This window comes from Arvicanthis niloticus, chromosome 30, assembly GCF_011762505.2.
Source record: "Arvicanthis niloticus isolate mArvNil1 chromosome 30, mArvNil1.pat.X, whole genome shotgun sequence".
In the NCBI taxonomy this organism is placed as follows: Eukaryota; Metazoa; Chordata; class Mammalia; order Rodentia; family Muridae; genus Arvicanthis; species Arvicanthis niloticus.
The window spans coordinates 1,838,226-1,852,996 of NC_133438.1; the positions used below are offsets into that span (position 1 = coordinate 1,838,226).

At 40.1% G+C, this 14,771-nt stretch overlaps 1 protein-coding gene across 1 annotated transcript; it reads left to right on the plus strand.

Annotated features, from left to right (window-relative positions):
* Positions 1–13,793: 13,793 nt before the first annotated feature.
* LOC143440745 (vomeronasal type-1 receptor 4-like) lies at positions 13,794–14,771 on the plus strand. Its single transcript, XM_076927526.1, has one exon. It carries the CDS (start codon positions 13,794–13,796, stop codon positions 14,769–14,771), a length of 978 nt encoding a protein of 325 aa, XP_076783641.1.

Below are 14,771 nucleotides of genomic sequence, written 5' to 3' on the forward strand. Positions count from 1 at the left end.
TAAACAACACCCTTCACAATAGCCACAAATAATATAAAATATCTTGGGGTAACCCTAACCATGCAAGTGAAAGTTCTGTTGATATTCAGCTTTGATCAGTTGTCAGGTTTCAGAATGTTATTTCAGTTTTCTTGTATCTACCGAGATAAGCATTGTGTCCTTATATGTGGTCAATGTTAGAGTTTTATGAGGTACTGAACAGACACTATATTCTTTTGTGTTTGCGTGAAATATTCAATTAATAGTTATTAGGTCCACTTGGTTTATAACACCAGTTAGCGCTAGCATTTGTTTTATTATTATTATGTCTGGATAACCTGTCTATTTGTGAGAGTGGAATATTAAAGTCTTCCACTATCAGTATGTTGGCATTTCAAATATATGATTCAAGTTGTAGTGGTGTTTCTTTTATGAATTTCAGTACCCTTCTGCTTGATTACATATTCCCTTGGCAGATTTTTTTTAATGATTATGTAATATCTGTTCATATCTCTTCTGATTAGTTTTGGTTTGAAGTCTGTTTTATCAGACATTAAAATGGCTGCATCAGCTTGCTTAGGTTCATTTACTTGGAGTAACTTTTTCCTTACTTTTATACTGCGGTGATGACTATCCTTCATGTTAAGGTATGTTTTTGGAAGTAGCAGAAGTATAGATCCTGTTTTCACAATGATTCTGTTAGGTTTTTATTTTTTTATTTTTTATTTTTTATTTTTATTTTTTACTGGGAAATTGTAATGATTGATATCATTGAGCAGTGTTTGTTGATTCTAGTTATTTTCTTGTTACTCTGTGTGTGTGTGTGTGTGTGTGTGTGTGTTTGTGTGTGTCTGTCTGTCTGTCCTCACTTGAATTTCTGCTTTGGGTTTATTTATTCCCTGTGTTGATTTAGGTGGAGTTAACCTCTTTTGATTGGTGGTTTTTTTTTCCTAGCAACTTCTGTAGGCTTGGGTGTATTTCTTTTTTTTTTAATTTATTTTTAAAAATTTATTTATTTTTTATTGGTTATTTTATTTATTTACATTTCAAATGGTATCCCCCTTCCTGATTTCACCTCCACAAACCTCCTATACTATTCCCCTCCTCCCTACGTATATAAGGGTGTTCCCCCACCCACCCATTCCCACCTCACATCCCTAGCATTCCCCCATGCTGGGGCATGGAGCCTTCACAGGACCAAGGACCTCCCCTCCCATTGATGCCATCTTCTGCTACATATGCAGCAGGAGACATGTGTCCCTCCATGTGTATTCTTTGGTAGGTGGTTTAGTTACTGGGAGCTCTGGGGAGTCTGGTTGGTTGATATTGTTGTTCTTCCTATGGGGTTGCAAAACCCTTCAGCTCCTTCAGTCTTTGCCCTAACTCCTCCATTGGGGTTCCCATGTTCCCATGTTCAGTCCGATGTTTGGCTGTGTACATCTGTATTGGTCAGGCTCTGGAAGAGCCTCTTTAGGGGACAGCCATACCAGGATCCTGTCTGGAAGTGCTTCTTGGCATCAGCAATAGTATCTGAGTTGGTGTCTACAGATGGGATGGATCCCTAGGTGGGGCAGTCTCTGCTGGATGGCTTTTCCTTCAGTCTCTGCCTCACTTTTTGTCCCTGCATTTTCTTTAAACAGGAGCAAGTCTGGGCTAATATTTTTGAGATGGGTGGGTGGCCCCATCTCTCAACCAGGAGCTGGGAGCTATGCCTAACCGCTGGATATGGTCTCAACAGGTTCTCTCTCCCTTCGTTGGGAATTTCAGCTAATGTAATCACTGTTGTGTCTTGGGAGTTCTCCCCCCACCCCCATGGAATGCCTTACTTTCTCCATATATTGTGATTGAAAATTTTGCTGGGTGTAGGTCTCTCTGTGTATTAGAATCTATGAGATCAGGTGTAATTCTACTTAATCTGGCTTAACATATTAGTTTATTTTCCTTGAAGTTTTTAATATTTTTTTGCATTTTAGTGTGCTAATTATTATGTGGGGATTGGACATTCTTTTCTGACCCTGTCAATTTGGTATACATTGAGAGGTATCTCCTTCTTTAAGATAAGTATATTTTCTTTTATTATTTTGTTGAAAATAATTTTTTTTGCTTTTGACATGGGTTTCTTCTCCTTTACTTATTCCTATTATTCTGAGATTTGGTCTTTTCACAGTATCCCCTTGTCAGCACTTTTTTAGATTTAACATTTAACATTTTCATTGTCTAATATAATATCCATTTCATCTCAGTGCCCGAGATTCTCTCTTCCATTTCTTTTATTGAATGGGTGAAGTTTACCTCTGAATTTCCTCTTCAAATTCCTAAATTTTTCATTTCTAGATTTCTCCCAGTTCAGGTTTTCTTCTTTGATTCTATTTCTACTTTCAGGTCTTTATTTCCTTCCATGATTTGTGCTTTCATAGATTTCATTAAGGATTTATTAATTTCCTCTTTAAGAAATCATGTCCATAAAAACTGTTTAAAAGTCTTTTCCTTGTGTTTCAGCTATGTTGGAATACCCAGGACCTGCTCTAGTAGGATTGCTGGGCTCTAATGGTGCCATATTGTCCTAGCTGTTATTGTGTTTTACTCTGGTGTCTAGACATCTGGGATTGGGGAAATTTTAAGTGTGGGTACTGATATCAGGTCTTTCTTTGTTGGGTGGATGTTTTGTTATTTGGTTTCTTTTGCCTTCCCTGGTTCTTAGGAGTGTGTGCTAGCTGTGTGTTTTCTGGTAGGAAGTTCTTCTTGGGTCCTGATATATATGGCTACTTGTTGTTCCAGGTATAACGTGTTTCTGTGTATTGGGAGCTGAACTTTAGAAATGGGGATTGGTTTGGGGGCTGGTTTGAGAAGGTCCACAGGAGGGAAGAAATCATGGCATTTCACCAGGATATAATTTTTCCTCTAGGAATAGGGGCAGTGAGTAGAAGACAAAGCAGAAGGTCTGCTACAGAGTTGGGGATGAGACTGGAGAGTCTCCAGAAGCTTGTTCACTAACTAACCTGCTATATACAGCATCAAATGTCAAAATGAAGAAATTCTGTCTCAAATGATGTAGAAGGGGATGACTGACAGTGTATGTTGTGCTCTGACCTTCACATGTACACTGTGCCACACAGGCACCCACACTTTCAAATATTCTCACATACCACAGGCACACAAAACATTTTTTTTCTCCAGTGGTAAACTTCTCACCTGAAGAGACTGGAGGGAACATAGACCTAGGACCTGAAACCAGAGGACAACAGACAGAAGAAATTTAGTGTCCTTTCTGGGAATGTTCTTCCATAAATTTAGACCCCACGTGTTAGCTCTTTTAATGTCAAGATATTTATGATTATGGATTAAAATTTTTCCTGAGTGTCTTCATATATAAACTTGCTGTGTGTCCTGGGGAGTTCCCCTGTGCAGCACTTATGTTCTCTGCTGTTTCCAAGCAATCACAATCAGTCCAGCAGCACAAGGTGGATGAAACTTACATACAGAGCCATAAAATACAGCAGTCACCACTGCTCATTCAGCTGGTTTGTGCATATGATTCTAAACATCATAAGTGCCACGACAGTGACTGGTCCCCAAAAGAGCAGAAATGGCAATAACATTCAATTTTGGATGCTAAGTTGGTTTTGTTTCTGGAACACTGTATATGTTCCTGTTCTGCTTTACTGATGGTATGTGTTTGGGTCTCATTGTCTTGGATAGTGTCACCATAATGAACATTCTCAGCAGGGACAAAGGGACAGGTAGAGTATATTCACAATGCCAAGTACTGCTCAAGTGTCTTCCCTGTGTCTAGAACCACCCAGCCCATTCTGATCCTCATGTGGACTTTTGTTTCCTTCTACTCATTATCCTCCATTCTGGTTCTTTATATAGTAACTTTTTGATAATCTAAGACTATCATCTCAAAATATACTTGTATTGTTGAAACATATCCCTGTAGACTCATGTGTTTGAATGTTTACTTACCATGCTTCCTACCATGATGATAATGAACTAAACCTCTGAACTTTAAGCCAGATCCAATTAAATGTTTTTAAGGAAAATTTTCATGGTCATGGTGTCTCTTCACAGCAGTAAAACCCTAACAAAGAGATAAATTGGTACAAGGGGCCTGACCATGCTTTTGTTTGGAGGAGTATGAAACACTTTGGGACTTTGGATTAGAAAAGAAACAATTGAGTGCTTTAAGTGTAACTTAATGGGCCATACTTTTAGGAACATGGAAGATACTGAACTATGGAGCCCTGTTCTAAGAGGTTTTAGAGAAATAGAATGTCAGTGTGTGTCCTAGAGACCATCTTGTGATATTTTGGTGAAGAATGTGGAGTTTTGTTTTTACTCTCTGAAAAAACCTGTCTTAGGTTAAATGGTAGAGTTTTGGATTGATTGCATTTATAGAGATTTTGAATCAGCCTGGTGTGGACTATGTTGTGTGGTTATTAGTGGCCACACTTCTGCAAATCTATAATGAAATAGAGCAGGCTGAGCGAGGAAAATTACAAAATGTATATTTGTAACAGAAAAGGAGCATCTGAAAGTGGAATGTATCTGAATGCTGATTTTGAGGAGACAAACAGAACAAAGAAGTCTGATGTTATATGGAATAAAGGGAGTGGTGACCTTGGGCAAGATTATACCCAGCTATGTTTCCAACTTTTGAAAGGGTATTAAAGAAAAGCCTAGAGTCTTCAGTGAAAACATAAGTTTTTTTTCTTAATCCCAGGACTAGGCAGAGGCAGAGGCAGAGGCAGAGGCAGAGGCAGAGGCAGAGGCAGAGGCAGAGGCAGAGGCAGAGGCAGAGGCAGAGGCAGAGGCAGAGGCAGAGGCAGAGGCAGAGGCAGAGGCAGAGGCAGAGGCAGAGGCAGAGGCAGAGGCAGAGGCAGAGGCAGAGGCAGAGGCAGAGGCAGAGGCAGAGGCAGAGGCAGAGGCAGAGGCAGAGGCAGAGGCAGAGGCAGAGGCAGAGGCAGAGGCAGAGGCAGAGGCAGAGGCAGAGGCAGAGGCAGAGGCAGAGGCAGAGGAATCTGAGTTTGAAGCCAGCTTGGTCTACAGATTGAATTTCAGGACAGTCAAACATATATAGTAAAGGAATACAGTGAAGACAGAAAGCTGGTGAAGGTATCATTGAAGGAGGAGATCATGTTCCAGCCCCCAAAAAGCAGCAGAACCTGGCTGTATCAGGAATAAGGCTTTGGCTTTAATGTGTAGGATAGTGGGATTAAATTATAGAATCTCCATCTGAGACTGAGGAAAGACTGAGGCCAGGTGTGTGGCAGTGGTATCCTTGCCTAGAAAAGGGACACCCCTTGAGAGTATGATTTAGACAGACCTAGAGAAGCCATTGCATGAAACTATGAACGGGAGCCTGGGTTACCTTGGAGACCCCAAGAGGTTGGAGATGCCAGAGCCATGGGATATCTGCCATGGAACTGCTAACATGGAGTGGAACCAGACCGCTAGAAAGAATTATGTTTCATTCAACAAAGATGAGAGAAGTAAGAGATCTGAAGAGTATTCTGACATCAGACATGGAGAGGGAGAGTTTGGAGTCTGCCCAGCTGGTTTTCAGTCTTGCTTTGGTCCAGTATTTCCTTACTATGTTCTCTACATTTTAGAAAGAGAATATATATCCTGTACTATTCTATGTTGAAAGCACACGATCTCCCTTTTTTATTTGGATTTGCCAGGGGATTAAAGCTAAGAGAATGCATGGATCTTAGGAGATACTTTGAACTTTGTACTTTTAAATATACTATGAGGATTTTTAAAAGTTGTACTGAATGTACTTCTGCATTATTTTATGATTATAAGCCTATGGGAGGCAAGCAGTGGAATGTAGTGGTTTGAATAGGAATGACTCAGTAAACTCATGTTTGGATGCTTGGTCATAGGGTGTGGCATTATTAAGAAGTGTGGTCTTGAAGTACATGGGTTACTGAGGGAAGGCTTTGAGGTCTCAGAAGTTCAAATCTGGACAACGTGTCTCTGTCTTCCTTTATGCTGCCTGCCAATCTAGATAGAGAACTTCTCCAGCACTATGTCTTTCTGCAAGTTACTATGTTTCCTACCACAATGATAACGAATGAAACTTCTGATCTGTAAGCCAGCCTCAATGAAATGTTTTCCTTTATAAGAGTTGCCCTGGTCGTGGCATCTCTGTACATCAACAGAACCTTAATGAAGTCATTCTTATTCAGCAGTGGACCCTGCATGCTACAGTCATGTCCTACCCAAGCAAGATGTGCCTATCAGTGCAGTTACAGTTGTTGCATGGCTGTTACTGAGCTAATCAGTTGCTTTCTGATTTGTGGTCCATGTCTGAAGAGGGAGCTCATGCCTTGTTCTGTAAATCCAGTCAAATCCCCAATGCTTGAGAAATCATAGGCTCTCATAGGATAACCTATGATAGCTGTTTTGCTAAATTGTCATATTGCCAAACTGCTTTTAAAATATTCATGTTTGTATTCATCGATTTGTGCTACACTGAACCTTTGTTAGAGAAGTTTCTTTTATAGTAGGCTATAGTTTATAAAGACTAATAACTAGTCAGCTGCTTAGAATGAGTGGTTATAAGTATTCAGGTACAAACATCCTTCTCTCTAGATGTGGGGGGTATGACATATAAGAAGAAACAGAAAGAAGTTTAAGAACTAGAAGATAGGAAGGAGAGCTATAAAATGTCTTCTGTGTATGACATGTCTGCTGCCCTTATGAGCTCCTATGGGTACCTGTGGGGTGGTGGGCTGTGAGAGGCATCTGGGTATCTGGTTGAGCAGGCTTTGAACCCTGGAGACCCTCAGAGATGGTAGGAATTTGGCCTTGCTCCTGGGCCCCTGGCTCCTTTCACATAGCTACAGCCCCCCACAGAGAGGTCTGTGTCCATCAGTCATGTAGGACAGTGCCCCTACTAGCCACTTCACAGGTAGAGGGCATGACTACAGGCCACAGAGCCTCAAGATAGATCTCTATATTAATGAGATACCTAAAGGCCAGAGAGCATAGCCAATTAAATATTCTGTCCCAGACCCTCCTCCTTGCAAAAAAGTATTTAACCTCAGGCCCTCCCTGAGAATACCGGGGTATAGCTTAATCCATCTTGCAACATGACAATATATATATTAAGACCATAGCCTTTATTTCTTCTTTGGGACCTGCTGTGGGAAACCATGGAGAAGGTTTTCAACTACAGAGCCGCCATCTAATCTCCCACCGATGACCTCTCTACATTCCAGCCATGGAGACCCAACCAGGTGAGTCACCATGACCAAGAGTCTCATCCCCATGGGACACAGCCAGAGTTTCTCCCCCACCCCACTTCAGCTGCAGGCTGATCCAGCCGGTATGCCTCACTTCAGTAGGCCTTTCCATGGCCTCTCAGTAGCTCCTGTGAGTCTAAGGGCCTGAGGGGCCCCCCAACCCAAGTGCTTTGGCCCCCGTAGGACCTCAGACTGTGTTTCCTACCCCTGGAGCAAAGTCTCGTGGCTTTTCACAGTCTGACTTCACCCGGAGCCAGCGTGCAGTGAACACAGTCAACTTCCTGAGCCTCTGCCTCTCTGAGCCACGGCCCTAGCCCCTTGTGGGAGGCGGACATGGGATCCATAATTCAACCCACAAGACCCATGCCCGAGCACACCACAGCCCTGCAGGTACCCACACAAGGCTCTGCAAATTAATTCAGTTTCACTGGCATATTCCAGCATGGGTAGGGGAGGAGTTACTGAGGCCCCGTTCATATATATGGACCTATTTACAGGGGATGGGGTCTAAGAGCAGGAGAGTCACTTTTCCCTGGGTGTTTGAAAACTGTTTTGTCCAAGCCATAGTGAATGATACAAATCCATGAGCATATGGGCAGCGCTAACTGGATTTGATAGGTGATGTTTAATAAGGACAAATAAAAAAAGAAACAATGTGAAATTGGGAGGTAAATCTACTGGAAAGGAAATATTGGAGAAGGGGCAGGGGAGTAGATATAGTCAAGCTACATTGTGAATGTGTTTGGAATTTTAAAATAGTAAATAAAATTATTTTTAAAAAATTCCATAGACTTCAAAAATTCATTGACTCTGAAACCCATGCCATCAAAATACATGCACACAATGCATTACAATAAATTTACTAGAAAGTTTAGAGAAGTCTCACTTATGATAGCTCAATATTGGAGTTCACATAGTTGTAAATACATGCAAAGGACTTTCTTTAGACATCAAGATTAATGGACTCTAACAGCAAACAAAACAAGCAAGAAGCACTTAGAGAATGCTGATACTAAGAAGTGAGATTTAAAAAACTGTGGAATCTCCAATTTTAATACATCTTAATGCTGGTTATTCAACTTCTGAAATCTCCCAATATATGAGGTCTTGAGGAGAAGCAGTCAGATCTGCTCAGATTCAAAGAGAGCCAGGTAACTTCCTTGTAAAACCGTGGAATGGGACTTGTGTGTCTCTGCTTGTGACACCCTGTGTACTCTAAGGACTCACAGAAAAGTTTTTCTCCCAAGTCCTCATAATTGCTTCCGTGGGTCTGCTGTCTCATTCTGGATGTTTTCATTACAGGCAATTGAAGCAAAGTCGTTGAAAAGTTATTCTCAATCCTTTATGCACCTGTTGCCATGAATCCAGAGTTGAAAGTCACAGGTCCTTAGGGGACAAAGACCAGGGAGTTATAAGCTTGTAAGAAACCAGAGTTTTATCTCAGCAAGGCATACTCAATGCCTCACCACAATGTCTTCCACTGTGGTTTGACAGAGCACACAGTAAGTATATATACTCTTAGACCAAGTCACAGGGAGAAAGAATAAGGGAGACTCACTATTGCTAAGTATTGAAGCAATATGCTGAAAAGGCTTTCACATGAAATGTGAGCTATTTCCTGTGCAGACCAACGCTTCCCACAAGCTCCAATGTTTCCCTCCCTATCTTGTGATACTTCCCCATTTTCATTCATATTTATGATATAAATATGTATCTGTAAATGAGAACATCCAGATCGATATATAAATAGCTAGGGAGGTAGATAAATGATTGATAGATAAATAATACTAGAAATGTAGTGTGTGTGTGTGTGTGTGTGTGTGTGTGTGTGTGTGTGTGTGGTGTGGTGTTTTTCTAAGCTGGTGACCAACAACACCCAGCAATGCCATGCAGGTTGTATGATCTAAAGTCAGATATGGACTCTTGAGTAAACACTTTTACTTGTAATGTGTCTCCTGCCACTACATCATCCTTGTTAGGGGCCGAATTCTGCTCTTTCTATTTTCTCCTGGTGAATAAAATTACTAATCTTTCCTTTTAAGATTCATATTTATTATTTAAAATAACACTTATTTGTACACACATTTTTATGGGTATGTGTATGTTGGTGCAAGTAGAGCCCAGAGGTATCAGATTCTACCTTAAGTTATAGCTGAGCTCAGCTGTGAGCCACTCAATGTTAGTGCTTCAAACAGAATCTGGATTCTCTGAAGGAGCAGCAAGTATTCTTAACCACTGTCTCCGCTTTCCAGACCCCCAAGTTACTAACCTTTTGTTTTTTGTTTTTTTGAGACAGGGTTTCTCTGTGTAGTCCCGGCTGTCCTGGAACTCACTCTGTAGACTATGCTGGCCTCGAACTCAGAAATCCACCTGCCTCTGCCTCCCAAGTGCCACCACTGCCTGGCAAGTTACTAACCTTAAAATCACAGGGACATAAGTCATTAATAGCATCCTAAAAGAGTTTTTTTTTTTTTTAATAGATGCTTTAATTAGATTCTTCTGTGTGACTGAATGGATAGCATGTACTTTGAGCAGCATGGCTCATACACATTGTGATTGGCTGTTCTCTTTGCAGACAGCCAGAATTTCTATGTTTCAACTGAGAATTCTTTTAGTTAGTTTTGTAAAATTTGAGACAATAAATACCCTTCTGCACCAGTTTGTGGGGTTGCAGGAAAACACAGTTACTATTATCCTCAGTACCTCACAGTGAGAATAGTCTTGAATAAAATCTGAAGGAGAAAGCTCACCATTGACAGGTATGGTTTTGATCATTCTTGGTGTATTCTGAAACTCAGGAGATTTCTAAAACATGAGCACAGGGTTTGAGTAAAAAAAGTGAGGAGAGTCCTGTCAATTTCAGAGCCTAAGAAACAGCATAATGGCCTGGACAAGGCTAGGCTCAAATGAGGAGCACTGCACATGGAGCAGAGCCACAGGGAATTCTGGGAACTGCTGCTTCTGAGTGCTTTCATCTGTCTGTGCATCCACTATGATTATAAACAAAGCTTGTCAGACTCCGTTGATATCCAGGTTGAGAGACAGTTTTCTGCTTTTTCAAAATGAATTTATGAAAAATTTTCCATTGAAGTATGTCAGAGAGATGACTAGCATTTGTTTTCTGGTTTGGACCTTTTATTAATTTTTCTACCCGTTGGTGAAGAAATTTCATATTGAACCGTTTATATACCAATGGCCTCTTTTGTTTCTAGATGTTGTATCTTTCTTTACATCCTCCCCTACCGTTTTTGAATTAATTATTATTCATTATAGATGGTTGGAATGCCTGAACTCTATATGGTGTTCATCATGTAATCTGACTCACTGGAGCTGTCTTGTTTGAATACAGTGTCTATTATCTTATCTGAAATTCCAGCATTGCTTAATAGCCTGACATATTGTACCCTATGAACCAATATATTTTGTCTTACTCCCTTCTCCTGTCTAATTCTTTGCAGGTGGGCTGTATTAAGTCGCTCTTGTTCTAAACTTTGTATTTGATTGCTCTTTCCCTGTCTTGTAACAGCTCTTAATGGTAGAAGCTTAATCCAACTGCCATGTGACTAAGTATAAAAGTATATGAGTAGAAGAATGTCAACAAAGAATTACATGAGTGTCGTCTTCTGATACGGGTGCCATCAGGAACACCTTCCTACACTGGACCCTTCTTAAGGCCCATGTATTCATGGCACATGATTAGAAAATTCACTGAGAGCTAGACTTGTACAAAACTTTGCAGAAGTCCTTATGAAAGCTAAACAACCCTAGGTCTGTTTGGAAGAGTGGACTCTTTCCCTTGTTTGGGGCTGGGACCAGGGCCTCAAAGGAGTTAAGGTTGTGGTTCCTGGGAACTCGGCTTATGCCCCTGAAAAGCTGGAGTTATCTGTCCAAGCCAGTGTGTGCTCAGTATGTGAGGCCTTTGAGACATTTTGTGTCCCATTGTGCGACTTAGCTTGATAAGCTTCTTGCTGACTTTGTCCCTTTTCTCCCCTGAAAAGAGCATATAAAGTGCTGTAGTTATTTTTAGATAAATTTTAAATCTAAGTAAGTTTGTTGTTCAAAATGAGACTGAGACATACGGCATGGGTTCATTTGCATTTACACTGTGTAATAACATATCAACTTTGAAAATTCCTGTTCTCTAGGATCAAGGTTCCTGAAGTTCAAGAAGAGGACTCCTTTGACTGTTTGATGACGTAGAGAGAGTGCTTTTACATCCTTTGGAGGTAAAGGAACATTCAGGTTGTATGCTATTTTCGTAGGGCATTCAGGCTCTTTATATATCGTTATTCATCAGGAATGCATGTATGCTAGGAGTAAACTAATATCCACAGAGGAATCTCTTTAACAACTCATTACATGTCAGCCTTTTAGTCTAGTTAGTGGTCTGTATAGATTTTCCCCAGTTCAATAATCATAATTCTTTGATGAATTTCATTATTAACTCCACTGTTACCAACTTCTATTTGCTTATGGGAATATCTTTATACTATCTGCTTACTTCAGTACTTTTTACTTATTGACCTCTTACAAATGAGTCTAATATTTGATGGTGAGCTGTTTTATAAATAAATAAATAAATAAATAAATAAATAAATTACATATTTTATCACAAACAAAGTTTAGTCTCCCTCCCACCTCAGCCTTCCCCCTCTCCTCAGAAAAGAGCAGGCCTCCCTAGGATACCAATCAAAAAGGGCATGAGAACCTACAACAAGACCAGGTATATATGATCAGATCAAAGGCTGGATAAAGCAACTCAATAAGAAGAAAAGGGTCCCACAAGAAGTCAAAACAATCAGCAAGAGTCTCTGCTTCCACTATTAGGATTTCCATGAGAACACCAGCCTACTCATCTCTAACATATAGAGTGTCTAGGTCAGATGCCTATAGGCTCCCTGATTTCTCAAGTTCCCATGAGTCCCAGTAAGTTGATTTTGAGAGCCCTGTTCTCATGGTATATCTTTGACTGATCTAGTTCCTCTGTTCCTCTGATCCTTCCTGCCTTTCCTCTGCAGGACTCCCTAAGCTCTGCCTAATATTGGGTTGTGGAACTCTGCATCTGCTCCCATAAGCTTCTATATGAAGTCTCTTTGATGACAATTCTGATTGACTCCTGTTCCAGCACTCTGCAGAGAGGACAAACTGTAAGTTGAAGGTTTTGTGGCTGGGTTGTTTTCCCAATCAGACCTTGCCTAGTTACAGGAGATAGTGAATTTAGGATCTCTGTTACCCAATACTAAAATTCTTTGGTAAAGTTACTCTCATGGTTCCATGGAATTTACATTGTACTAGGTTTCTAACTGCCTCTGAAATGCCTACTAATTCCAATAGCTTCTTTCAGAATGTTTTCTTCTCCTGCCTCTCTACTTCTTTATAAGCTTGCTTGGCATAAGACATAGCTTACACATGATCTCCTAAGGTCACTTGTCCTCTCCTTTTTAAATGTCTTATTCCCTAGACTTTCCTTCTTGGAACCCTGTCAAAGAATAACACCTGTTGGCTCAGGATAAAAATGTTTCTTACGTGGTTAAGGAGACGATCTTGGATTGGCCTTTCTTTCTCGAAGGTGTTAGCATGACACGTACTGACTCTCATAGTCTCTCTATAGCCTTCTCACTCCATCCTTTTATTCTCCATTTGATCTCTTTTATTTTGTTGTTGCTTTCTCAAAGTCAGAGTTGTGCAAGCATTGATACAGTTTTGAACCTTTGGATACAGTTAGTCACTTTGTCTTTTAACTGACTGTTAGATCTGTCTTGCTAACATTTCTTATCATTTCTTCACCTTGCAGCAAGACTAACATAATGTGCAGTAGCATGTCATTGCAATAAATATTTATTGGCGAGACTCTGCATTCAAAGAGACACGTATTGTCTATTGACACTGGGATTTCACTAACTTTTTCTAGCTGGGTGAACCACACTTACTTATAAACTTCATATTCTTTGTCAGCTCAAAAGACATTAGAGAGTCATAGACAGAAAAACTCTTCTCTCATTTTAAATTAGGGAAATATGAACATAAATGACTGTATTTTTTAAATAAGAAAATGCTAGTAGGCATTTTTGTTAATTCAATTGTTAAGAAATACTATTTTTTTCTGATTTGTCTCAGCCTGTTTCTTTACTTATATTTATTCTTTCCATTACCTTTGCTCACAAGTTTTTCTGTCTCTGGATATACTTTTTAATTTCCACTTTTTTGTGTGTTTTAGTAGCTGGATTACAGGAGTGGATCAAGTCTACTGTTCGTATTAATACACCAACTTCTTTCAGAAAAGTTAGAAATATCTATTGGACATTCATTTAGAAAAAAAAAACAGTAGAAGAAACTTGAAGACTATAAAACTGTATAGAAAGTGTAAAAACCATGATTTGAAGTTTACATCTTTGCCTTGCTCCCACATTTGATGACCCAAAATGTATTTGAATATGGTGCTTTATCTTGTTTGTTTGGGTAACCTGCTATAAGATAGACATTTGTCCTGATGAGACATTGATACAATTTAGGCTATGATAAATGAATGCACATTCAAACGATTTCTTTCTGGGTGTATTGATGTGGTTAAATTTGTTTACTTCAGGTAAAAAGAACATGATTCCTGAGAACTTGCCAATGGGGATTTTATTCTTTTCTCAAGCAGCTGTGGGGATCCTTGGCAACTGGTCAGTTTTCCTTCATTATGTCACATCTGTAGTCACTGGAAAATGTTTGATGCCCAAAGACCAGATTTTAAAGCATCTGACTTTAGCCAATTCCTTGGTTATTATCTCAAGAGTGACACCTCACATAATGGTTCAGCTGGGGTTGCAGTATCTCCTGGATGACCTCTTATGTAAACTTACTCTGTACAGCAATCGAGTGTCCCGGGGTGTTTCCCTGCACTGCACCTCCCTCTTGAGTTGCTTCCAAGCAATCACAATCAGCCTCAGCCACTCCAGGCTGATGACACTTACACACTCCGTCTCCAAATACATGATTCAGTTCTGCTCTGTAAGCTGGCTTCTGCATCTGCTTTTAAATATCAAGACAGCTATAGATGTGATTGGACCAAATACTATAAAAAATTTCACCAGGAAAATCAATTTAGGGTACTGTTCAGCATTTGCTTTTGGCAATAGTGTTACTGGACTACATTTGTTCTTTGTTTGTTTCGCTGATGGTCTGTGTTTGAGTCTCATGGTCTGGGCCAGTGTCTCCATGGTGAGCATTCTTTATAGGCACAAGAGTCAACTTCAGTACATTCACGGTGCTCAGCACTCCCTCAGAGTCTCCCCTGAAGACAGAGCCACAAAAACCATCTTGATCCTTGTGTGCATTTTTGTCCTCTCCTACTCAATGTCCTTCATACTTGTTATCTATACTGTGGTTTTTAACAATCCAAGGCTGTGGATAATAAATATATTTACATTCTTAGACACATGCTTTCCCACATTTTTTCCCTTCATCCTTATCAGTAATAACCAGTCCACTCCCAAGAATCCTTTCCACTGCTGTAGCAGAAGTATATTTATAATGGTCACTTGTGTGTTATGA